The 26,803-nt window shown below is 43.6% G+C and overlaps 2 protein-coding genes across 3 annotated transcripts in view; both read right to left on the minus strand.

The window, feature by feature from the left end:
* The window catches only part of SCML4 (Scm polycomb group protein like 4), a 78,218-nt gene extending 59,081 nt beyond the window's left edge, over positions 1-19,137 (minus strand). Inside the window, exons 1-2 of the mRNA XM_085574993.1 lie at positions 6,413-19,137; positions 5,608-5,757 (exon numbers count right to left, since the gene is read on the minus strand). The gene's annotated coding sequence lies outside the window, so the exon portion shown is untranslated. The remainder of the gene's footprint in view (positions 1-5,607; positions 5,758-6,412) is intronic.
* Positions 19,138-20,076: 939 nt separating this feature from the next.
* Positions 20,077-26,803, minus strand: part of SEC63 (SEC63 protein translocation regulator) — a 54,651-nt gene continuing 47,924 nt past the window's right edge. For both annotated transcript variants that reach the window (XM_021553824.3, XM_021553825.3), the window contains exons 19-21: positions 23,220-23,318; positions 22,256-22,360; positions 20,077-21,730 (exon numbers count right to left, since the gene is read on the minus strand). In XM_021553824.3, the coding sequence (XP_021409499.2) occupies positions 21,587-21,730; positions 22,256-22,360; positions 23,220-23,318 (348 nt within the window). In that variant the 3' untranslated portion in view covers positions 20,077-21,586. The remainder of the gene's footprint in view (positions 21,731-22,255; positions 22,361-23,219; positions 23,319-26,803) is intronic.

The raw sequence follows: 26,803 nt of genomic DNA on the forward strand, positions 1-26,803 counted from the left end.
CCACCTCCTCGGCAGTTGCACAGGTTGCAGGAAAGGAGCATTCTCACCTTGAAAAGATGGGACACCCACTACAACTCCCTTTTTCCCAGCACCAAAATGTGAGCCCTTTCTTTACTGGTATCTGGTGCAGGAAAGAGACATGAGACTTTTTGTGCCATTTCTTCTCACAGATGTTCTCTTGAGAATCTGCACTGGGCATTTGCAAAACAATACCCAGTGCAGCACCTCAGCAGGTCTGTGCTTTTCTGAGGCAGAAAACAGACATATTCTGTGGGAAACAGTTCTTAAAAATGCATCAGATACAGTGTTATTGAAGTCCTCCTTCACTTCCCTCTGATTTTTAAGATGACATGCCAAATGGATATGTCCTCCACAAGATATTTCTTCCTGGTGGTAGTGAATGAAGTAACACTGATTCACTTCATTCTTTCTGATGGAGAACAAGGAAAAAATTCCCTATTTCTATTGCCCAGTTCAATAGGAAAGTGCACAGACAAGCTCATGGAAATATACAGATATATATATATTTATCTACCATTAGACTCCTCAGCTTCTGCTGGGCTGCAATCCTATTGATGCTGTGGGGTTTTTCACAGGAGTCACCAACAAGCCCCTGAAGTGATCCTGGAGGCCCTGTGTGGTCTCTGGACTAGTATACCTGCCCAAGCTTTAGGGCACAGCAATGAGTGTGTGCAGGCATTTCCCTGCAGAGCCAGAGCCTGGCACAGTGGCAGCTCAGCCCAAAATCAAAAATTATAGCAGAGACAAAAGAAAACAACCCAGTCTCTCAGGTTCTTTAATATGGAACCCCTACTTGTAATGTTGCCCTTTGGATTTGTCCTTAGCTAAAACCCCAGAGCTCTCTTTTGCCCTGTTCAATGCCTGTCTCTCCTTTCAAGATCTCTTCTGAGTACCACCTCTGGCTGGGTTTGAAGACCTCTCCCAAACCTTTACTCCTGCCTCCAGTCATGTTTCTCTCCCCAGAGTGTCCACAGGTCTCAATGGCTGCAAATCACTGATGTGTACTTTGGAAATCAGATAGTTTTACACACTGATCCTGTAAAAGAGAGATTCCACCAGAAAGCAGCTTGTGTCCCCTTGCTGCCTCCCCAGAAAAGCCTCCACAGCTGCTTGCAAGGTGCAGTGCTGCTCTCATGGCCCATTCTGCCCCAAATTCAGGCTGCTCTGTGGGGCCAGGGAGAAGCAGGTACCCAAGAGATGACCTTGGCAAGGGGACAGGAGGTGGCAATAGGACACCCAGCAAGCAAGACCAGTGGTGATCTTTTATTTCCACCTTTCCTTTCTCTTGCCTTGATAGACTGAGTGTTTGAGTGACACATTCCCTCTGAGTTTATAGAGTGCCTAAACACTCACTGGAGCCTCTCAGGATAACAACTACCATAATTCTCAATAAATTTGCCTGTGGTGCAAGACAAGGTCTTGGATTAAAAACCTACCTGCCTATGGTGTCTTTCCTAGAAGGCAGGCAGGAAGAAATCATTAGGGGCCAATGCTGCTTCTAGGCTTTCAGGTCAGCAAAGACTTATCCTGCATTTTGGGGACATGGGGGTTTACATGTTACTACAGTTAACTCATTGAAACCTCAGCTATGTGACACCTGCAGGAAGATGGGCTGAAACAAAAAAGCATCTCATACCTTCCCTGCACCTCCCGCCAAGGAAAACATGGTGCATCTTGTGGTACCTCCCTCACACCCTTGATACACAAGTGGAAGGATGGAGAGATGGAGGCAAGCATCATGAAAAGGTGTTTACACAACAGAGAGGCAGGGCAGCTCTCAGAGACTCATCCCTCAGCAAAAGGCAGCATGGGCTCACACGCTGCTTGTGTCCAAGGAGCGTCACAGAGAAACACAGCTGCTTTTTCAAACTACTGGAGATCACAGGGGATGCCACATTGAATCACCTCTCACTGCACATGCCGTGGGATTAACTTTCTGTAGTTCTCCTTGAGAAAGCAAGGCTTGCACGGGTGTCAGCAGAAGTCCTGCAACTGAGCAACCCTGGGTTGAGGTGGGAGCAGTGTACAGGACCAAACACTGCTTCAGGTGCAGCACCAGTCCCAGCTGCCAAGGAAAGTGTGTCTCTACCAGCACGTGTCTGGGGTAGAGCTGCAGGTGCCCTTAGCCAGCTGCCCATCTCCTGAGCCACGACCTCAGAGCAGCAGCATGCTGGCAGGAAGCTGGGCAGTGCCTGCGTGCCAGGGCAGGGTTAACAGAGGGGTGAGACCTGGAGCCTCCCCTTCCTGTGCCAAGTGCAGCTCCAGCTGCAGAAGAGTTGTGAGGGCACCCAGCATCTGTGTGTGGGGCAGGTGGGGAGCAGGGGACCCTCTGTGAGGAGCAGGGTAACCACAGCACTCCGAGCAATTCGGGGCACAGCTCTGAACGCTCCAGCTCAGTCACACCTGTCATAAATAACAAAAATGCCAGCAAATACTCCTGGGAGCCCCATGTATAAAAATACTTGAAGCAACGAGAGCAACAGCTGGGCCCTGCAAAAGCTTTTGTCGCTCTGACATTTCGAATGCCGAGCACACCGGCAGCAGTGCACATGCCAGAGAAAAGGAGCAGGAAAGCAGAGGCATATTCCTGGCTGCACTGCCAGCTGATGCTGGAAAGGAAACCCCATCCTTTGCGTCTCACACCCAAAGGGAGCAGAGTAACAAACTCTTACGGGGGAAAGGGGAAGACTAGCATTTATAGCACCGTTCCTTCTGTACGATGAGAATCAGCCCTAAAGATGAGGGCAGTATAAACTGCCAGGGTACAGGAAACTGTTCAGTTCAAGAGGAATTATTCATCCTTCAGTGGAATATAATTACACACCCAGACTCTCTCTGGGCAATCCTTTATTCAAGTCAAATTTATACTATTTCCTAAAGGGAAGAGTCAATCTTAATGAATGACTTACAGGTTCATAATTTTTAATAAGGCTTTATTAAAAAAATAACATCAGAAGTTTAGAAGTTTAATAAATTTTGACTCCACCTTCACTGCACATCACCTTTTCTTTTGTTAATTTCTTCATTCTCATCAACAAAAGGACTTGGTGCAAAGATGCTAACTTAGATTATAAATTCTTTTCAATTTTATTCATCAAGAGCAAATTAGCCAGTATCTTTAGTGCACCAGTATATCATGATTGTGTTCAGCAGAGCAGTGTGTACTCTCCTGACACACAATTTTGGAACAAGTTTCTTTTCTAATATACAGCAAAATAAAGAGAAAATTTTGCTTGCTTTGTACAGGAAACCAATTCCTCATGAGGCAACTTGTTATGACAGATTTAATACTTGTGATTGTCTTCCCTCCAAGGTGAGCCTGGAATATTTTTCTTTGCATAAGTAAAGCAATTATTGTTCATTCTCACTGTGGAGAACCATCACCTGTTAAACACTGTACCTGCTCTTAATGGTCAGCTGGAGAACTCAGCTGGGAGTGTTTTATATAAATAAAGCTGACTCCTCCTTTGCACCATTTTAAAGCTGTAGAGAAAGAAGTAGGGTAGGATTTTAGGGTATATTTTCTCACAATTTTTTTTTTTAAAGATACCACAAGGCCATTGAGTATAGTTTATGAAAGTGAACTAAAACCCCCTGAAGAAACCAGGGTTTTGCTGACTCCAGCGATACCAAATATAAATATTTAATTTCTTTCAATTTTCAACAGAAATCATTGCTGTCTTGCTCTCATCAACTATTTCCTGAAGTTCTTCCTTACCCCAAAATGTGCTCTATCCCTTTTATTTACTTGCCAGGTGTTTGCGGGTTCCCTGCCATTTGCAGGAGGAGAGCATGCCTCTGCCTCCAGCTGGAAGTACCCTGGGTGTTTCCAAAGCAGTATTAGGAATATGGGCTAACCTTAGTGATGTGAATTCAGTTCACCACAGAGAAGGAGCCCACTGAGAAGTGGTGATGCTGGGGAATTCAAATCCCAGAATCATGGAATATCCTGAGTTGGAAGGGACCCACAGGATCACTGAAATCCAGCTTCTATGATTCAGCTTAAATGAGCTAAATTATCCCATATTTTACTATTGGGTTTGAGCTGGTGTCCACCAGAGCTGGGTGCTGGGAGAGCCCAAGGATGCTGGTGGGCACGAGTATGGCCAGGGATGAGGAGGATGGATGCATCCCCACTGAGGTCAGCCCATGTCCCAGCAGAGAGGCCCTTGCCCAAGTGCCTCCCCACAGCAGGGCTGGCTGGGGGAGCGGGCAGGAGCCCAGCTGGCAGGGCTTGCCTGTCTCCTGTTACCAGCATGTGAATGGACAACTATCCCACACCCCACTCCCTCATTCACCCCACAACCTGACCTTTCTTGGTTTTTTTCCTTTTCTTTAGTATTACCTAAATTTGAGGGAAGGAAAGATGTTTGGGAGACATCTGTGTAAGGTCACATCTCAGGCTACTGAACCTTTGGTACCATGATCAGGTACTATATCATGTTTCTCTTAAAAAAAATAGATATGTTTAACAAAATCCCAAATCTTTGTGTCATGCATGGAACTAAGGGAATGGCTGTGAGAGAGTATCCTATTGCAATTTCTTCTTTCTAGGTCCCATAGCCACTGTCAGGCCCCTGTGCAGTCATCTCTCAACCATGCAGGTGAGAAACCTCATGGCAAGTCACTGAATGCTCAAGAAAGAAAATTGCCACTTTCTACCCATCCTGTCCCACAAAACATAAGGAAGTATTTGACTTAAACATTTCCAGTAGAGCGAATAATAGAAACATCAGAGTTATTGCACTCACCAACAAAGCATTTCTCAAGGTATATGTTCTGCAGCGTTCTGATTTAATTCAACAAATGTACTTTTCCTGTTGGTAGGTTTTTCCCCCAGTCCCTCTTTCACACACAGTCACTGAAAAACTCATGCCCCTAGCAGTCTTTCCAATCCAAAGAGCAGGTGCCTCAGCTAACTAACTTTTATTTTATCTCCCCCTTTATCAGAGGGGCACTGCCTGACCGGGAAAATCAGTGTGACATTTGAAGTAAAATACAAAGTCCCCTGCAGCCAGAGAGAACTGGGAGGCACCCCATCGAAACAAAATTACAAAACCTGAACTTGCAAATCTCCAAGCCATGTCCTCAGCTGGTGTCAGATGAGGCTGGAGCCGGGGAAGTTGGGCTGATTTACACCAGAGGCTGACTGAACCTGGTGTGCTGGGCTGCACCAGGACCGGCAGCACGGTGCTGTAAGGGTGCTCTAAGTACCCCTGCAGCACAAAGACACTCTTTAGATTCAAGCCCGGCTCCCACAAAAAACAACATCCCTTTCTTTGCTTTACTTCTCCCATTGTGCTTTTATTCAATTTGAAAAGCCCTTGGTGTGTCCTTGAGAAAAACGTCTTCAGAAGCCTCTTTGAAATAAACCCAGGATTGAACAGCAATCCCCCTCCAAGCAGAGCATCCGAGCAACTTTCCTTCCGCAGCTCACCGGGTTAACTTTATCCCTGCCGCAAGCCCCGCATGCACCGAACCCAAAAGCAACTTCTTTCTGCCAGAGCGCTGCTGTCAGAGGAGCCGCAGGCAAAGCAGCCAGCCCTCACAGCCATTCTCCAGCCATGGAAAGGTGGAATTACTCACTGAACCACGCCGGGCTTCACCTCTGTCAGCGAACGGCGGGCGCGGGCTGGGGCGGCAGCGGGGCTAGGGAGGGAGCGGCAGGGCTAGCCAGGTGCCCGCAGGCATCGCATTCCTGTGCTCCGTGCTCCCTCCAAGTCAGCTTCAAAACACCTGGAAAGACAGACACCAAGAACTCCGCTCAAGTGTGCTCCTCAGTGTCTCTCGGAAGACAGAAGCCTGTTGGTCTCGAAGGAAAAACCCAGCCTGCAAACGGTATTGCTCCCTCCAGGTTTCAGATAGACATAAAAATTGAACTTAACAGCTGGTTTGAAGATATGAGGAGATTATAATTAAACTCATTGCTCTATGAACTATACCAAACCCCCAGAACACGTGACGTATTTATTGTCTGCTACATATATTGCAATATAAGTTGCTTTTAAAATGGAAGAGACATTTACCTTGGCAGCAAAAAAAAAAAAAAAAAAGACCACTTAGATTCAGGTTTGGAAAAGCCCAAAGCCACACTGCATGCAGAGTGCCCTGTAGTCAGAAGTCTTCACTAACTCACACACCCCCAGACAGACACAGACACAGCACATGCTGGCAGCGCGGGCTGATCTCTGCCTCTCTCCCCACAGGAACTGCTCCCAGGGCTCTGGAAGGATGTGCTTTGGGGAAGAGAGTCTGCAGCTGAGGAGCTGCAAGTTAACACATACAAACAGAACAAGAACTGCTCTGACAAGGCTCAGCAACAAACACCAGGTGAACAAGAAGAAGAGGATGAGGAAGAGGAGGAAGAAGAAGAAACATGCTTTCCCCTTACCTATTGTTTAGGCTAAGACACTGAGCAGAGTCTTTAAAGAGCCTGGGCATTGGACCCAAAGGACAGAGCACTTTCAGCACAGTCACAAGGACCCAGCAAAAGCCATCTTCTCCCTGTCTTTTAGTACAGTGTAAGTCTCCAGCAGCTCAGCTCTCCAGCTGCAAACATCTCATTAGACTAATGCATTCAGCACAGGCAGAAAACTCAATTTACCATAGCTACAGCAATGAATTTCCATTACGATGACAGCTTCAACCACATCATGTCCGGATAAGCAGCCAACCACTGCCTTTTAAAGAACACACGCATTTAACACGCAGAAAACGAGGCCTGCGTGGCGGGTTTCCTTTCCCTTCGCAACTAGATTGAGAATAAAAATTGTCATTTCTTTTTATTTCAGAAACTCTGCAACCTGAAAGGTAAAGACATTTGGACTCGTCCTGCCCCCTCTCCCCCCCCTCAAAGCAGCACTGTCTTTTGCAATACGGTGCGTTGGGCTGCAGTGAGAAGAAGGGGTGTTTGCAACATTTCTGGTCTCACTACCCCTCCTCTGTTGCCATGGAAACCGGACTGTAGCATCAGCCCTTTGTCCCACTCCTGCAGCAGCCTGGCCCGATGCTGAGCTTACGTGATGTGCCACGGATGGGAAGGACCAGCCACTTCGGTTTTGATAATTTTCATGGAAACTGGGGGAATAGGGCCTGGTATCTTTCTGCCAGCGGCACTGAGGGTGTATGTTGCTCACACACACATGCACTGTACACAAACTCACAAAGTCAGCTCTGTGAAGAATCTTACAGGTATGGCCAGGCAAAGGTATCCATAATGTACAGAAATTGTATAACTCGTTATGGCTGCCATGCCATGCCAATTGGGCAGAATGCAGGACTGGCTTTTCATTGAATTTCCAGTCACTGAAAATGACAGAAAATGCCAGTTCTTCGCATGTTTAGCACAGTACTAGCAGCTCTTACCACCTAAAAAAAGGGAATAAAAGAAAACAAAAAGAAGAAAAACTCACTCAACAACAAAAGTCTGTAGTACATATGAAAAATTACAATCATAATAATGCTGCCATTCTCCACTGACTGTGCCAGATCAAATTATCCCAGCAAAGGGGTGTGTCACAGTTGTTTGTGAGTGTTGCACAGCTCCCCACTGCCCACTCCACACACACACATATATTGTTACTCAGGATTCATGGCAAGCCAAACGTGTTTCTCACCTCTCTCCTTCCAGTCCCATGAATGCCTCACCAGACAGGCTTGCAGTCATGGCCATTGTTTCTGCTGGTTTTGTGGTCCCTGCACACTGGCTTTGTGATAGTTGGGCTGTCTGGGGTTTAGGGAAGTTATTCTGACTTGCCACCACAAAAGATGAGATAAACATTGAGCCTGTTTCATTTACCAAGGAAGAAGGGGAAAAGCAGGAAGCAGAGATCCTGGATTATTTGTACCAATAAGAGCCACGTCTTTGCTGGTCCCCTTCCCTGTCAGTGGGGAAAAGGGCCAACACCTGCCCACTAGTGACTGTGAGCAAGGTGAGATGGCCAAGCTCATTCCAAGTTGCAAGCACAAGGTCAGGAGGATGGCCACGGTATTATTTGTTTCTTAGAGTTATGGTTAGAGAAAAACTCTCTGCATTTAAAGAAAACAAATGAGGTTGGGTAGATCCAGGAGAATCAAGGAGGCATTAAGTTGCTTTTTTGGGTATTTTGGCTTGCATTGCCACAAGCTTGACAGATACTGTAGGTGTGAAAAATATTTTATCAGCACAGTATTGGAACAATTGCTTTCTGTCTTCTGTAACTGGTATATGAAACCCGTGGTGCACACAAACACGATAATAACAAAGCACACAAATGCTCTTCATCCCAGCCTTCATCCTGGCAAAGACCTGTAATCCCTCATTTTCTCTCTTCTCTTTTCTTTTCTTTTTTTTTTTTTTCCTTTTCTTTTTTGGACAAAATCAGGATCAGTGGTCCAGTACTCATTAATTCCCTTACCAGAGTAAAAATGGAGGGAACTGGACCACCATGGAAATTCCTGTTTTAAGCTCCCTAATGGGATAAATGGAGGAAAGTACTAGTAATCATGAAAAATTGTGACAAAATGCTTTAGAAAATCTCTCTTCTCTTGTAAGCCACTTAAAATTTTGAGCATGAGTCTTAGCCATCCCTGTCATTTCACACTGGCTCTGCAGATCCATTGCTGCTATGGCTTGTCACACCCGGTGCTGTTGCTTGTGTCACACCATGTTACCAATGTCATCTAGCACGGGCAGGCTGGCACAACCTCACAGCATGGAGGCATCAGCCGTGGCCTCTCACAAAAAATACCAGATTAATACAATGCAATGCAAGAGCAAAATGTTGGGGAGTTAATTGGGAATTTCCTTTCATCACTGATGCTATTAATGCCGTGTATAATTTTGCAGCCAAAAACCAAACCAGACTTAAAACCGGCCAATTGCCCACTGCTTTGGGAGCAAATGTTGCACAGTGAAGGATTGCAGAGTGCCTTGGAATATGCTCTTTGCAAGGCTTGTTTGACAGCCTTGAATTTGAAGTTTAATTTAAAGAGTTGAATTTTAGTTTAAAACACACAGCTGGTCTGGAGAGCAGCTTAAATCACAGCTAAAAGCAAGGGTGGATGAGATAGTGCTGGGGGGATGGCTTGAAGTGTTTACATCTGCTGTGGAGTCAAATGTAAGGCTGATTCCCTGATCTCAGACTCCCCAAGAGGGGCAAAGAGAGATGAGCCAGAGATGGAGCTGAGGGGAAAGCTGTGCCCTGGGTGGTGCAGGGGAACTGCCTGCCTGTGTTCCTGTGGCATGTTCACACAACTGTCACGGTCACCTGAGCAGCAACAGCCACCCTCTGGTGGCTTCAACCCAAAGCTGGCCTTTCCACAGAAAGCTGGTTCACACCACCCTCCCCTTGCAGAGGGACACACCTGTCTGTGGGGTGAGGGGAAGAGTGGGTGGAGGAGGTAGGGGAGCTTTAAACTGCTGCCCAAGTAAATCTGCCTACCAATACCAGAAATGTGATTGGGCAGCGTAATCACTTGCCTCATTTCCAAATGAAAGTGAAAAAGGTGACAAAGTGGTGGTGGGGAAAAGAAAAGGTTGTGTTTACACCCAGCTGGTTACCACCCAGCCTCAAAACCATTGAAAGACTTCCTTCTGTAGGCATAAGGTTTTCAGATGAAGATGGTACTGCAGAGATATATTAAGGCTCTTTGCACACAGAAGCAGGCAGTAGCAGAGCAAGGAGCACAGCTGAAGCCTCCTGCCTCCTGTTACTGCTTCCCCAGCTATTTGAGCCACAGGTCACCATCAATCTCCAAAATTATTATTATTTTTAATGCAAATCCTATTCATACTCTTTTCACCAGTGTCCTGATATCTGTATTTCACCTATTTTGTACTGATTATATTTCAACCTTTCGTTCCAGCTTGTCTTCACAGCTTTCTCTGAGGAGGAGCAGATCCCTGACATGGAAGTGAAGCTGTTGGGGCAGGCAGTGGCACAGTGAGGGACAAAGGACCAGGACTTTAACAACAAGGCAGGAGGCAGGGCAACATCCAGGGTTTGGATATGGGGCACTCGATGTGGCATTGAGAAAAGCCCCTTATCCCCAGGGTAATCTCTGCCACTCCCCACAGATACCTTGAAACAGCCTCAAAGAGGGACTGAGCTACCAGCTCTTGCCCAAATCATTTCAGACGGAAGACAAACGACAAACATGGCCACGGTCTGGGCTCTGCCAGGGAGGGATGAGTGCCACAGAGGGTTGCCACCCATTCAGGACCATGCTGGATCCTGGCCCTGATCCATTGCCCTTTCCCAGCCTGTGGCTCCCTGGCACTAGCAGCCCAGTAGCCCTGTGCTGGGCACAATGGCACACAATACTCTGCCACTATCCATCCACCACCAGCATTAATGAACTCACACAAATTGTCATTTTATTTCAAGCATTACCCCATAATTTAAATAATTTGATCCTTGAAATAATTACATTCAATTACCTTCATACTTCCATGAAATCGGAAAGCATTCAGAGTAAGTGAGAAAGGAAATTAAATATCCCAAAACAAAATAAACATGTGCAGCCCAACCTGCTGTTTGGGCAGATGACGGGGCGGGGGTGGGGCTTGGAGCATGTCTTTCCACCTGGCTGCAGGGGTGACATTCACCCTGTCAGTCACTGCAGCACAGAAGATATCAGCAGGCCTTTTGGGGCAGCTGCCTGCCCAGGTGATGCCCTATATGTGGTTTTCCCCTGCATCTTTATTAGGCATTTCAGTTTAACAAGATTTTAACCTATAAATCTTTCCGGATGATGAATCAATCCCGTGACACCCGCCCCGACCCTCTTCAACCCTGCCACGCTTGCACAGACACCGTTGGTTAAGTTATGATGGAGTCCGGTTTAAGGGAATGAATTTAAACAATTACCTTAATTACAGGAGCAGTATCATCTTTCAAGAAAGAGGATCTCCAGGGAGGACAGCTGCTGAGAAGTCATTTAGATGCATGAACCTTTGAAAACAGCGGTGCGAGGAGCTGCAACTCCTGCTCCGGGCCGCAATCGCTCCCTGCTTCCACCCCAGCTGCTTCCAGCTTGCCCAGCAGAGGAGGCGATGTGGGATGGCAGCACCAGGAAACCCCCAGGCTGCCAGGGCCCCACGGCACCCGAATGTCACACCCTGCCCAGCCTGGTCCTGGAGGTCACCTTCTGCTTAGGCTCCTTCCTAGGAGGGAGTAAAGCCTCAGAGACCTCAGTGCCTGCAGCAGTCAGCTCAGGAGGATGAGCTGAAAATTAAGCACATGCCTGAGGCAAAGAGAAACCCCAGATTTAAGCCTGACAGCAGCCGAGATGAGCAAGGGGTGGCAGGAAACAGGAATCCCACCCTGCTCAGACTCCCACCCAGCCCAGCCCGTGCCCACTGACCACCCCACAGCCCCCTTTGCCCCGGGACGGGCTCCGGACGCCTCCACCCTGGAGCAGCAGCCCCTGCAAGGTCACCCAGCTACCTCCCGACCCCAACTCACTGCTCACCTGAGGACATGATTATTTCCCAAATCACTAAACATCAGGAGCAGCTTTGTAATTTGCTTGGTTCTTTATTACATTTATTGATTTTAAAATATTTTAACGGCTCGTTTATTGCTGTGTTAAAGAGCTCAGAAAGGCAATAAAGTCACACAGCTTCCTTAGTGATAAAAGAAATAATCCCTTGAGCTGCCGAAATCATGCCTTCTCCTTCACTTGTGTGCTTCTTTCAAGCAAAAAACCCTGAGAGGAACTGCAACCAAAAGGGCAAGTAGCTGGACAAAATCCCATGCATCCAGAGTGGGTAGATAGAAATTAAATAAGCTGTAGCCAAAACAGCAACTTGCTGCAGCTTCAAAGCAACCTGCTGCAGATAAAAAACAAAGAAACCTTATTCATCCCCAAGTTTAAGGCGCTTGACACATGTGGTCATTTGTTGAATGTTTGTTTATACGACTGAGGTGACTCCCCATGGACCATTTCTCTCTGGCCAGTGTCCACAGTATTGCTAGAACAGAGGTGAGCCTCCAGGTCCAGAGCATCGATGCTTGCTAGGGTGTAAAACACTGACTTGCTTATCTGCAAATATTTAGGAATCCTCCTCTCCCCTCCAGCCGTGAGCCCCCTTCCCTCCTGGTAGATGTCACCCTGAGGGATATGGTGCCATCAGCACCTGGACACAGCTTCCCCCATGCTGTGGGCAACCCAGCAACCCCCCTGTGAGGGAGCAGAACTGGCATAGGGATGGCCCCTCATGAACCCATCTTTGAGCATCTCTCTCAAATAATTTTTCTCACACAGCCTCACTTTCTGCAGTAGAGATAACTGGGTCTGAGCAGTAATTTAAAAAAATCCTCCAGGTGAGGGGTTTTGTTCCTTGAATCAGTCTTCTGTTTCTGCAGTCATTTCCATGCCAGAGGCTCCCCAGGCACTTAACCAATTAAACACCCACAGCCTGGCAGCTGCCAGCAGCTCCCTGCTCTGCAGCGAGAGGCCTCAGCCAGCAAGGACCATTCCTGGTGAAGCACCGCTGGCTTTCTTTGATCAGCCCCCATTCCAGCAGGAGGGCAACACAGATACCTGTGCTCTGCTTCCCTGTGTGCCTGGCCCTGCCTCACAGATGCAAACCCCGAGATGCTGGGATGCCCTTGCTGCATGGATGTGAATAAAAGAGAAGAAATGGCAAGCTGCTGTTCAGCGGAGGAGGTGGGGGGAAAAGGGTGTTCTTCCTCCCCAGCAGCTGCCACAGTGCCTACCATGCCCTTGTGTGAGCTCTCTTCCCTCAAGTTAGGGCAGGATCACATCTTCTCCAGCCTCCACCCTTCCTTTAGTCTTGGAAAACTGGTCTGGTACTAGAAAAGAAGATGTTATTCCCCCTCCTCCCTCTCCCCACTCCAAAAAAAAAAAAAAGACACTTCTGAGAGCAAGTTAGCGCAGATATTCTGAAAGAAATCGTGTCAAAGATGTAGGCAGGTAATGTTAATGGGCAGTGAATGTCACACCTGAGGGGACTGAAGGCCAAGAAACCCATTCCCAGTCAGGGATTCAGTCCCAGAAGTCTGTCCTTTAGCAGTCATTAAGACTTCTGCAAGGAGGAAACTACGCTTCCACCAGAATCCTCCACAGCGGCCACTGCCCAGCCATGTTGTAGGAAAAGCTGTTCTTCCCCAGACTAAACACTTGCTCACACACGAGAGAGGCAGGAAAGACAAGGTGTGATGGTGCCATCTCCTGCCTCCTGCCAGAGGAGCACTGCATCTCATTAGCAGGATGGGCTCAGCTGCCACCTTCAAGCTCATCAGAGAGAAAGACATTAGTAGCAATTTCATATAACAAAATTTTATCAAGTGTCTAAGTCCAGTAGGTTTTATTTTACTCCGTAACAAAAAGAGCAGTAAAGATATATGTCTCTACATAAGCTATGTTTGCATACTCCTTTTCCTAATTCAATAAAAAAAATAAAATCAGTTGCAATCCAAATTCACTGTAATTAACTCTGTTTTTCTCTTGGCAAGTGCTATTTTTAGTCAATACACATGCATAGCCATACTATAGCATAGCTATTTTTTAAATTACATATGCCAGCATAGTTTATAGATTTTAATTTGCCAGGGAGTTGGATAGCCATCAGCAGTCAGGAGCTGTATGTTGTTTGCATACAAACTCAGTTGAGAAACTTCCCTACGCAGCATCTGCTTGTAAAACTGAGGAGGGACAAACCCTCCCCGGGAGCCAAACCTCGGGACAGTTTCAAGCCTCTTGAACCAAGGGCTCAAATTTCACAGCTCTTGGAGGAGAGAAGGGGAGCCTGGGTGGAAGAGGGTACATCAGCGATGAGCATGGATCTAGAAATAGAAATGCAACTTGCCGGAAACCTGACAGATGGGCACAGGGGACAGGTCAGAGCACCGCCTCTGACATCACAAAGGCCATTTTCTGCTCAGGGTACATCTGCAGATGTAGGAGGGAATACAGAGATCCCTCTGCACACACTGGAGGTCAGTGCTGGTGGGGAGAGGAACGGAGTGCCCCAGCACAAGGGGTGTGATACCTGTGAGCAGAGCCAGGCAGCAGGGCTGTCCTGAAATGCAGCTGTGTAGCTGCCCAGGCAGATGTGGTGCCTACAGATATTTGCCTCACTAAGGAAAATGGCACCATCTCTTAGCCATACACTAACTTCCTTTAACAAAGAATAATGCTAGCAGAGATCAGAAATACACCAAAATTTCAGCACTCAGCTTCAGAGGATAATCTGTATCTGGATTTTATTTTACTGAGTGGTGTAGTTTAGTCCTAAATATCACCCCAAAGTCTCATGAAATTCAGAATCCCAGGAGAGACTCTGTTGTCCTCCATCCACACGTACCTCTGCAGAGACTTGTTGGATCCTGTCACAGGTGGGCAGATAGCTGAATTAGTAAAGGTGATTTGAGCTCTTCAAGTGACCTCTGCTGTATGCCAGAGAAGCCTGCTTCTCTTTTTCAGATGTGGAATAGCTGCCAACAGAAAAAAAGGGGGGGAAGCTTCCCCCAGAACCAAAACATACTTCTCAATGGTATTCTGAGCTAGCTGATTAATTGCTTGCATGCTAAACTTCAGAAATCTTATTGTGGTTATAAATCTAATCTAATTTTAGTAGTGATATCGTTCAAATAAAAGGCTTGATTTTAGGGTTTTCCTCCTATTTTCCCTCTGCTATTTTGACACATACTTCATTTTTGAGGCTGGCATGATGTGCATACCAAAAAGCCTTGCCTGTGTCTAACAAGCTGAACTATTTTATTATTGCCTGGCCTGCAACTCGCATCTACAGAGACCTGGCTTACAAAGGCTGGTGTCAGCTTCCACATCAGTGCCGCTGTAATGTTTAACACTGAGCACTAACATAAAGATTCAAAGCAGTGATGATTTGAAAGCAGTGGTGATTAATTGCTGTCACTCCTGCGAGTCTCCCAGGCTCACATTTGACCAAGAGGTCCATGCTTCCCTTTTAAGCCACAGCGGAGTTTGAAGAATACTGCTCTATTTTTTTGTTTTGATGGGCTTTTAGCAGCGAGTGGAAGATGCTGCACTGGGCAGTGCTGTCCAGGGTGTGCGGCCAGCTGGAGCTGACCCACAGCTGCTGCCGGGCACCGACACCTCAGGGACATCCCACAGGCACCACTCAAGGCATCAGATCTGAAAGAAGAGGTTAGAGGCACACTCTGCAGGGATAATGTCAGCATTGATGTTGCAAGGAGGCAATGGACTGGACAAACTATGCTGCTTTCATCCCAATTATTTCTCTTTTAAGCCTTCTGCTTCTCTGAGCTCATAACATAGATGATCCACCAACCTTGCCACCCATCCCTCTCTCTCCTGGTCTCATTGCTCCCACAGTGTTCAATGCAGCACCTGCCTGTTGCTGTGTGCCTGGCACAGCCAGCTCCAGTGTCACTGCAAGGAGTACATCACTGCACCAGCACCCAGCACCCCCTGTCCAACACCCCCTTTCCAAAAACTAATCCTTCATGTGGTGGGAGCCACCATCCTGACTTTCATGGCTACCAGGCAAGAACAACAATGGAGAGAAGAGGCTCTTCACTCATCTTTAAGAGCCTGACCCTCCTGTGACTGGTTCTCAGGATGGGGATGGGCTGAGGGACAAGCAGGTGACCACAGGCTGCTTGCACCCCACTGCGAGGTCCAGCCCCAGCTGCCCTGCTCAATCACCTCCAGTTCTTACAAGCTTGCTGAGAGGTAGGACAGAAGAAGAATGAAGAGCCCCTGTATAGTCATCTTTATATTTCAAAAAAAACCAGTAACTTTTACTATACATGCTATAATTAAATATTAATTGAATGCAAAATATAATGGGGCAGTTTTGTATCTTTTGAATGAACTCTGCAGTCCTGACTGAATGAAGGAGGTAAGAAAAATAAAAAAGAGATCAAATACGCCTAACAAATCTACATCAGGAGGGAACCATAAAAAGATACAACCAAGATAAAACCTTATGTGGGGAAGTTAACAGCAAAGAGTAAATCCTCATAACTCCAGGAAGAAGTACCTGTATGCAGCAGCCCCTTCTGCCCTAGGATGTTAGAGAGAGTAAATGATGTAAATGAGGTTGCTCAAATTGCCTTGTGATGGGGGGCTGACACCCACTGCCCTGGTGAGGCCAAGAGAGCAACAGGCTCTCAGGAATCTAAATTGATCCAGAGGGACCTGCACAGCTGGGCCATATGAGTGGACCAGCAGCTGGCTGCAAAATGAAGCAAAAGCTGTCTCATTTCAAGGGACCAAGCTGATTGTCATCTGGGCCTCCAAATCTCACCACCCTGTGATGGTCTGTCGCTATTTTACAGCCATTATAACCTAATCTCAGCCAGTGTGATTTACACATAGTAATTAATGGAGCTCCAGTGGTGAGGAAATTGGTCATTCAGTTTAATTTACTGCATGTGCATACATTAGGAAGCACAAATTCCATGGCTGTGATCTGGGCACAGAGAAAGGATTGTGTGCTGGGAAGGAAAAAAATAAAACACCCAGTAAACAATTCACCACTGGCCTTTCACACCTCCTGCTTTGCAAGTCTCTCCTCTATGGGAGCATGACACACAAATAAACCTGGACATGTCAGTTTGGATGCTTGGAGGTGGAAGGCTAAGTCTCACTGCCACTGCTATCACATATTCCCAGCTGCAGGAAGCATCACCCTGGCATATTGGTGAGTATGGCCTCATTCTGATCCCTGCTTATGTTTGGGGGTGTTTCCATCAGAGAGGCCAGAGTGGGTTGATGGAGCTCAGTGGTACAGGGTGTAAGGGCTACAAAAGTTGCTGTGCCTGTGGCATACACATGAAACTCCAGTGAAGGAGAACCATGCCTAAAAACCAGGACACACATTGACCGCAAAGGCAGCATTGCGTTCTCAGCTACCTTAAGTTAAAGGTGGCCCCATACCAGCCTGGACTTTGGAGCACCTACTAACCACACCCCAGAAAAGCCAAAAACAATGCCTGGCTGATCCTCACTGGCCCACGAGGGACCAGGAATGCCCCAGAGGAATCAGGGCTCTTCCAGCTCAGGGACTACCCTGCAGGAGGTACCTACAATATGTCCAGCTCTTCCAGGATCTGTCCCCTGAATGCCTCCATGCCATGAAGCATCTAGCTATGTTGCTTGGAAAAAAAGAAAAGCACTTATACCTTATTTTAAAGTAAAGGTGGATGGATTTAAAACAGCTGCTCCAGGTGGTCCATGCAGCTTCCTTTGTGCTGTTAAATTCCACCCATGCAAGGTAAATGTAATGCCTTCCCTGTTTAATGATTATAGCATGCATGTGGAAGGCTTACACACAGTGAAAGGTTGAAAATTATTCAGTGCTTTCTGATTCAGCACACATTAGAAATCAAATTCTAGGTAGAGTATATGCAATTTGGCTTTAAAATATTATCATTAGGTTTACAATCCATTGTGCTAATTAGATTTATTAATAGGTTTCATTGCCAGTGATAGTTCTGTTATTGAACCGAATGAAAAATATAAACGATTTTGGCACAAAGTTATTTCTACCAACTCAATAATGTCTGCTGGCTCAAACTGCATCTTAAAACAAAAGATCATCACATGAAAGAAATTAGGTGCAACCATGAATATCAACTGATGTACTGTGAACCAATTTGATATCTCAGCTAGAGTTCAATAGTGAACACGAGCCACCCAGCTCCCTCTTCTCTGCGTTCCAAACATGCATCTGCTTTTATCCAGCACTTGGGTGCTCTGCCAAGCCCTCAAACAACCCTGAGGAAAGAGGTTTTAAAGCTGCTGCTGCCAGGGGCATTTTTACATATTTCCCTGCACATCACTTAAAACTCGGGTGATCACAGCATGATGTGGGTGCCCACAAGGCACCCCAGGTACCCCATAAATCAGCTCTTCAATGTAGGGGCATTCCCATGGTGGAACCACCTCCTGTAGCTCCCTTTGCAGAGCTTAAAATACAGCTGAAGTGCAGACACCTTCACAACGATCATCTTCTGCACACACTTTAACAAAAACTAACACAAAGCAAAGTTTAAAGCTCAAAATGGACGCATTAACACCTCAATTACCGCTAAGAAAGGAAGCTCTGCCTTTCTCAGGTTTTTATTAAAATAAACTCAATAATACATTAATCCCAATATTAAAATGGGTCACCTTCAGCAGGTTTTAAATAGTCAGCAAGGGGGTTTGGGGAAATCAAATCACAGAAAAATGTATAGAAATCAGTAGTTTCTTGGAAAGAAAAACAAAATAGATCAAAGAAATTCCATCTAAGCCCTCTTCCCCTCCAGAAAGGGGGAGCACAAAACTAAACCTACAGCTCAAATACGATGGGTATCCCCTGGAAAAATCCTAAGGTTTCCTGAAGAAATCCATGTTCCTGCCTCCCCCTGCTGAGCGCGGCCGGGAACTGCGCCCGCTCCTTGAGAAAACCACCTCCTCTTCCACTACAGCTCAATGGTTTTCCCACTCACAGACACTTGCCAGTCATTAAACTACTTCAGTTAACATTAATCAACCATTGTCAACGCTGGGTGGGAAGAGGAGGCAAACGTTTAAATCATATTACACAAAACACTCAAGAGAAAACATCACTTTTAAAACTTTCGTTCTTTTAGCTACGCTTAACTACTTCAACAAGCAGCACTTAGCAGCCTAAGTGTACCTCGTGGTGGTGCCTCCCTCCACCGCCCGCAGTCGCAGCACCCTGCACGCATCCTTGAGACGGACCAGGAGCCGGGCCAGTTGCACTGCCTGTCCCAACAAGCCCCATTTTTACTCCTTGGAAGAGCCAAAAGCCCTGAAGGTATTTGCAGCATCTCTGGTTGGGAGGACAGCCAGGCTCTGCACAGTTGCCTCCTCTGGCCTAGAACAAGGGGATATGAAAAAGAGCACAGCAGCAAAAGGGCAGAAACAAATCTGTTCAGGCTAAAAAAACAGTAACTGCTTCCAGTTATGCTTGAGTCACCATTGCCCAAGGAGTACAGCAGGAAAGCAGATTTTATTTCCTGAACAATTTTTTTTTTTTTTTTTTTGTTCTTCAGTTACTAGCCCAGAGTTTCAGAACACTGGTAAAAAATTGGCTAGATTGATCCCTAAACCCTATCAAAAAGTGAGGCTCATACAACAGTGAATGCAAAATGCTGCTTGTTCCTGTAAAGTTTTACCCATCCTGGTAACTGTTATGCAGGAGGAAGTAGATCAATATAAATGACAATTCATATCATTGATAAAAAAGTTATTAATGGGCACACCACACAACAGAAGACCAACAACTCAATAACGTTGGACAGCTGCAGTTGGGTGGTTTTAATTGTGTGAAGGTCTTCAATACCTCTTTGGCCTCCTTCTGTATTCCTCTTCGGAGATGTAGTAATACCATGCACAACCACATAAGCTGGTATTCTGTGAGAAAAGTAACAGCATGCCTTTCTCACGTTATCAAGATTTACAATACCACAATTTTTATCCTCACATTTTTTACTAAGTTATCTTGACTGCACAGGAGACACACCTTGGAAGTATTAGCCTGTTGGCTCACCAGAATTACCTCCAGTTGGCAGACTTAAAGTGTTATCCCAGCTGTCACCTCAATCTTCAAGAAGAAACCAGTTCAGTATTCAGTCCAGAGACAGGAATCTTTTTTTTTTTTTTTCCTTTTGAAATCATTCCAATGCATGCACATCTATATACCTTTATTGTTAACAGCAAAGTTTAGGGATCAGCGGTCAGCGTGCAGCCCAACCCATCCGGAATGCTCTTATTATCAACTCTACCTCCCTACTCACCACTTGCCTACTTTTAACAACTGCAGATTTTCACTATGAGTTGTTCAGTCATCTTAGCATTCACCTTGCCTACTTGCTTAAGGAAGAGTCATCAGACTCTTTCTTACCGTTTCTGTCACCAGCTCAGTATTTGGCTCAAAAGACTATGGACAACAACTAGAGTTTTCGTGTTCTGATTCCTCTGCTGTATTTTGCAAGTCAGAACTGGAGTTATAAGGCATCAAGTGTACAAGCCATTTAATTTAAACCTAGCCTTCACCTCAGAAGTACTTTGAAAAATACCATAATCTCATTAGAACACCTTCAAATTTTATTTGCATCTATTGTAATTACAAAGAATATAACAATATAAATTTTCATTTAAAGTGACAACCCTTTCTAACAAACAAGGTCACAAATTAGTGTGCACCTATTCTGACCTGGGGCAATTTTTATGGAAGTTTTCCTGCATGAGAATATGTCACATTTTACAGCATTGAATCTTCATAGTTCAATACACAGGAACAGAAATACATCTATTCCTACTTGCAGAACACTCATAAGTATTTCTGAAGTATAGAAATGCAACATTTCATTTGTGTTATTGAGAGGAAGAAAAGGCTTTTGTCAAGTCTCATAGAATATACAAACAGTCCTGATTCTCTCCTCCCTGAATTTATTCTCTAATTAGACTTGATTTATCGTTTTTTCTTTAAAAGGGGTAGGAACATAATCACTATCTTGTTTACAACCTTGCAGAAGACTAGGGTAGGAAAAAAAAACCCAAAACAACAAACCAAGAACCTCAGACAAAGATGCACACTATTACAAAAGAAAACAGCCATCAAATTGTTCAGTTTATTGATGGGAATTCAAAACTGATACAAAACATGCCCTCTCTGCATGTTGTATTTTACCCTTAAAATGTTTCTGACGGTGTCAGGTAGATTGAGAATTCAGAATATACTTCGGCTTTCAGCATCTACCTTTTATAAAGGTATTTCACAAAAGCCACTAGCTTACATAACATGTGGTCCCAAAATTACTTACAGACATTCTGTTTATCAAAAGACTCAGATCTCCTGTTGATCTGATGAAATAAAGGCTTAAAAATGTTTTAAGCCATTAATAAGTATCCTATGGCAGAGTCAAGAAAGTTTATGGTTTCCATTATAATCTCGGGCATAAAAAGGCAAAAAGTCCTAAAAAAAGCAGCCCTCCGAAATATATGGAATGTGGCAATGGATATGATGCCAATTTTTAATGATCAAGTTAAGTAAAACAGATTCTTAAAGCTATGAATGATGTGAGCAGTATCACAGCAAAAAAGTTAATGAATACCACAGAACCAATCAAGTTTGAAAGTTGAGCAAATGTTGCTTCAATCAACAGATATTTGTAATGTCAAATATACCAAAACATTTTCTAAAATAAATTCCTAATGCAGAAAAATTGATTGAAAGTTTGCTCCTAGCTAACAGTACCTTTTATTTAAATTGGACCCTAAACTGATCAGACAATACATAGCCCACACTTTTGGACATTTATAATAAAAAAGCTTTTATTTTCAATTGAAACAAATGCACCATCCTGTACTTTGAAGGCTATGAGCCATAAGCATATTCCAAGGTGTATCAATGGCAACAGATTTGTTTCACCTCCACTGAGAAGTTACATAATGCACTCTTAATTGGTAAAGAAAATTTAAACTCAGCCTTCTCAAAGCTTCTGTACTGTGTTTCTTGGTTAATTGTACAAGTTCCACAGTCAGACCAAGAGCTTGCACTGTGTGCAGATATTCTAGTCAATCAATAGTATGTTTAATCATCATCTTCCTCTTCTTCCTCTTCCTCCTCAAAGCTGTCTTCAAAGCCCTCACTGTCTTCCTGGTCCTCATCACCTTCTATTGCTGTATCCCATTGTGGATGATTTTCTGGCACTGGTTTTGCTTCATGAACTTCCAGCTGTAATTGGATAAGGAAAGAGAAGAGAGGGGAAAAAAATTACAGACAATAAACAGCAATGTGGGAAAACAAACAAATTCACACACACAAAACAAACAAGTAACACACAAAAGAACAGTTAAAAAAACCAACTAAATAACAAAACAAATCCCATCCCACTACCCAAACCAAGAACAAAACCAAGAACTGCTTCCAGAAGTACGGCATGCCAGATTTTTCCCATTAACTGGATGAATCTAGGACTAAGGAAGGGCGGGGAAACTGCAGGGCAAACCTCAAGGTATAAAAAGCCACAGCCAACCATACTGCAGAAACTGGCAAAGCATCAAATTTTAGTCCCTTTTAATCCATCATAAAACTACCACTATACATTAGGCAGAAACCATTTATAAGTCTGTCTATCCTTCCCACTTGTTTTAAAATTAAGACAGGTTGAATTCTTATAAACAGGACTTCTGGTGTTTTAATGACCATTAAGAAGTAGCTTTCAATATAATACAAGTATATAACAGAGTCAAACATCACCTTCAATGGTTTAATCTGGTCCAATCCCATATATGAATCCGATCTTAAATAAACCGTGTACTGATAGTTTCCAGGTTTGCCTGGTGCTGGGAACTTCAGCTCTACCTACAAAAGAGATTTCATACCATAAAGTTCTTACTGCTTTCAAATGACACATTGAAACAAACAAGTACCTGAGTCTTCCAATGAACAATGAACATTACTACAGAATTATAGAAAGTTTTAGCTTCTTACTAGGGACACTTTTTTGAATATAACTATGTAATAAAATACCTGTAGAAAAGAGCAACAATACTCAAATACAGTATCTGCCATGAAAGCTGAATCATTGAGTCAGTCAAGCAATGATTTTTTTCTGAATTAGGCCAAGTAACTACATTAAGTACACAATCTCACCCTGCTGTATGCTAAGCCTCAAAAACCCAAACAGGTTAAAATATTTAGTCTGCTGAAAGTCTTATCTTAACTCTGCTCTTATTTGAAATTGAATGTAACATCTAATTTGGAAAAACAAACACATTAGGTCTTCATTTTTCAGAAAAGTGTCACAAAGAACACTGACAAAGGTTACAGGTTCAGCAAAGTTTATATGAGCCAAAGCTAATTAATTTGTCACAGTCTCTGCTATACAGAAAGAGAACACTTAATATTTCTAACAATTTGAATAAATTTAGGCATTTCACTGCATATGAACACTGCTTTTCATCATATTTTGATATCAAGGAAAAAATAAACCAAACATATTCCAAAAGATACTTCAAAGTTGTCTTAAATTACTTTTTCTTTCTCCACTATCAATTTTCATAGTTAAAAGGCACTTCTCTCCTTTTATCAAGAGAATAAAATTTGTTTCCCATCTTTAGAGATAAGTAAAAAAGATTAAAATCTACATGTATTTGCATACCAGAGACACTTCAACAGAGTTCTGTAATACCCCAGAAAGAAAACTCTCCAAGTACTTTACCTCTTCTTTATCTTTTAGTGTACAAACATGGTATGGCATACATATTAACATCTGCTCCTTCCGATCTGCAATATACAGCCACCACCATTCTTGTTTTTCCTTTCATAAAGGGGAAAAAAAAAACAACAGTAAAAACCCACCAGCATTATAGAAGTCATAAAACAAGATGTCCCTACACTTTTAAACAGGCAATTAGGATTCACTGGTACAGATAGAAAGTTTGTGTCTGGTGGCTTTTTCAAACTCTTGGATGTACATGAATAAAATACATGGTGTACACTGCACACTGAAAGCAAACAGTTATGACAAGTAACTGCTGGTCTCCAAAGGCTTAATTCCATGTATTCAACTTCAGCTGCCATGTGAGACATGGAACCACCCCCAAGAATTGTGTCCACTGAGGATTAACAAGCAACTTCATGCAATACAAAACAACATTAGGTCCTTCAACAGAAATCCAACCTGGAGAAAAAGCTGAGCATACAAAGCAAGGAAAATGTAAAGACAGATAAAGAACACTTAGCAGAAAAGTATTTTTCAGACAAGTGTGCTCTGTTCCACTGCTTCCCCCCACAAAAAGTGAAATGACATTTGAACATACCGAGATTTCCGTTCAATGAAATGACTCTGTATCAAACAATATTGAATGTATATTTGTAAAGGATGCCCAACAACTGCTCCCTATCACACAGGTTTCCAAGTAGCTGCAGGTCTCAAAGTTTTGCCATCACAGATGCTAGAGCAAAGTTCCCAAATTAAATTAAATTACTGTGGTCCTTCATACAAGACAGCAACACTGTACAGAAATAGTGGTCTTTTCCTTCAACTGAAGTCAGAATTTTAAGACTGTGGTGCAGTTCAGTAGTACAGACACAACCATTCTCAAATGGTAAAGACAGCTCTTTAACATAACTGTTCTTCATTTAAACACTACACCTTTTTGGTTAAAGCTCTGGCACTTGTTTTAGGCAAAATCCACTTTGCTGAATAGAAGCTGAAACCTTTTTATTGTAAAAATAATAGTTTAGTACTGCAAAGCAAGTTCCTGTTCCTATACCTTCTTAAACCTTTGTTTAAAACAAGTGAGAATATTGAGGGACAAGGGGAGACTTGCACATGGTTATGAAGAAGTATTTTAGTAGACAGATAATAGTCACAACAGCATAATCTTATCATTCAGGGAAATATACACATTCTTTTTAGACAATCCACATGTTCAACTGTCTTTCGAACCAATTTTTACCCACCCCCAATGGTTTGGTAACTCATCATGTTCATAACAGACTGGAGTCCTAAAAAATGTATTTTATTACAGTTACAAGTCCAAGCTCCAAAACAGGGAGCCAATTTTTATACACTTACACGAAAAACAATCAGGCAGTTGCTTCAGTGTCCCATAAAAACCATTGTTGTTGTTTTGTTTTCTTTTTAATCTAACAACATTAGAAGGACTGAAAGAAAGGATGCAGTGGACTTTCAACATCACTAGTAAGCAACTTCTGAATTCCACACTTGGGAAGCAAATGATGTTAATATGCAGAATCTGAAGAATTTTTGTCTCTACCAGAAGAGTTTAAAGTTCAGTAGTTTTAGATTTTTTTAACGCTTCAGAAGCTAGTGTTTCATGAGCTGAGATTTAAATCATGTCTGTTGAAAAATTGCAAAAGCTAAATTAACTCCTTTTTTCTTCTGAAGTGACTAATTGTTATACTAACTATCACAATCTCACTGAATTACTCAACCATTTACAACAGCAAGACATTCACACCAACAACTAAAAACACCTATTAGCACTCCTGAGTCCCAGAACAGAGAAATGTAAAATTAACTCAACATGTTAAATACCCATTTTGAAGTGTATAAAAGCAAAAGCATCATAGTGAAGCATCAGCACTCCCCTCGTGTTTTTGGAACAGGCACAGAGAACAAGACAAAAACCTATTTGTATGCTATTTAACACCAGAACGTGTAGAATTCTAAATCCTTCTTACAACTATTCCAAGTGATTTTCTTTAGGAAAAACCATCCCATGTGATTACAAGGCATAAGTTATTTTATCTGTAAGTTTCAACAGTAAATATACTGTCAATCTTCTTGACAGCTGTAGCAAAGAAGACTCTTAGGCAGTCAAAGTGTTTATTTCCTAGCCAAGAGGCCTCTAGGAATAGAAAGATGAACAGTATAAATAGTACAGATGAACAAGAGCTACAGAAGCAAGATCCATTACAGAAATGGCTAATCCATTTGGGGCCTGTGAGGACTGTGACCATAATAAAAAGGACCTGCAGTTGTCTCAATGTTGTTTTGGATTTTACCAAAACATTGTGCTGACTTACTACACATTGTTCTTCAAAAAAAAATAATTCGGTGCCATTGAGAGTGATGGAAACAGACAAAGATCAAAACATCAAATGGCTTTTCACAAAAACTAGTTAAAAATAACAGCCAAGTGGGGAAAAAATACCCCAGTATAAAATACCCAGTGCAAATGACAACCATTGATTTAACACTCAAAGGACTCTATAGAGTAAATTTTTTGGAAGAAAAGCTCCTGACCCCAAAGTGCCATCACTTTTTTACAGAAAGGACAACTGTGCAGGACCGTGATTTCCTCTTTCTTATTGGGTGGAATTTAAAGTTTATGCCTGTGAGAATCTGGCAAACTAACAGGCAAGTGGGCAAAATGCCCTTTAACAGATGGGTGCAAGGTTTGGCATGCCAGGGAACCAGTATGTTCATGAAATTGGAACACCAAGGCTAGTTTCTACCTAAAAAATGTCAAAACTACAATCTGTGCAGTTTCTGGACCAATGGATGCAGAAGCAGAAGATAATTCTTTAGGAACCTGCATAGATTAAAAGCACATCTCTGGCAATCAACTGCCCCAAAACTTGGATGAAACAGCATTAAGGCTGCCTCCTGAGAACAAGTATTATTATGCTCAGCTACTACTCAAACATCTTTAAAATGTGGAACACAGCATTTTATCTCTATTTTTTTATCTCTGAACTGGCTATGACCACAGTACAAATAATACTCTAAATAACAGATGAGAAAAAAACCCAAAACAGAGTATAATGGTTTTTGCTCTTCAGATGTTGCAGATCAACTCTATCTGAACCTGTTCCAAATGCAGCTACAGCACAAAGTGCAGCTGCATTCAACTTGCATGAAACCAGTGAAATTGGAAAATTTACAACTGCAGTATCATGAGAGGATATGTGTGTATTTTTTAAGTTCAAGCATTCAGATCAGCCCTAGATTTCTTTTTAGCAACAAGCTGTATTTAGGTTTTTTATCACAAAACCCATATGTAACTCAGTTACACACAGCTGAAGCTCATGCAGCTCAATATAGAGTAAGCATAAGCAATGTCTCTGAAAGGACCCTCACTTCAGTAAAAGAGAAATACAAATATTCAGCACCCCTGAGGCACTGGGCATGACACTTACTGTCTGTAAGCTTCAACTTATGACCAAAGCCAGCTGCCTTCACAGCAAGGAGGTATTAAGACTCCACAGCTATTTGACATGATCTAAGGCAGCCAGAAGAGCAGAATGCCAGTACACCTTTTTACATTATGC

This window comes from Lonchura striata, chromosome 3 (genome assembly GCF_050655825.1).
Source record: "Lonchura striata isolate lonStrDom1 chromosome 3, ASM5065582v1, whole genome shotgun sequence".
Classification (NCBI taxonomy): Eukaryota; Metazoa; Chordata; class Aves; order Passeriformes; family Estrildidae; genus Lonchura; species Lonchura striata.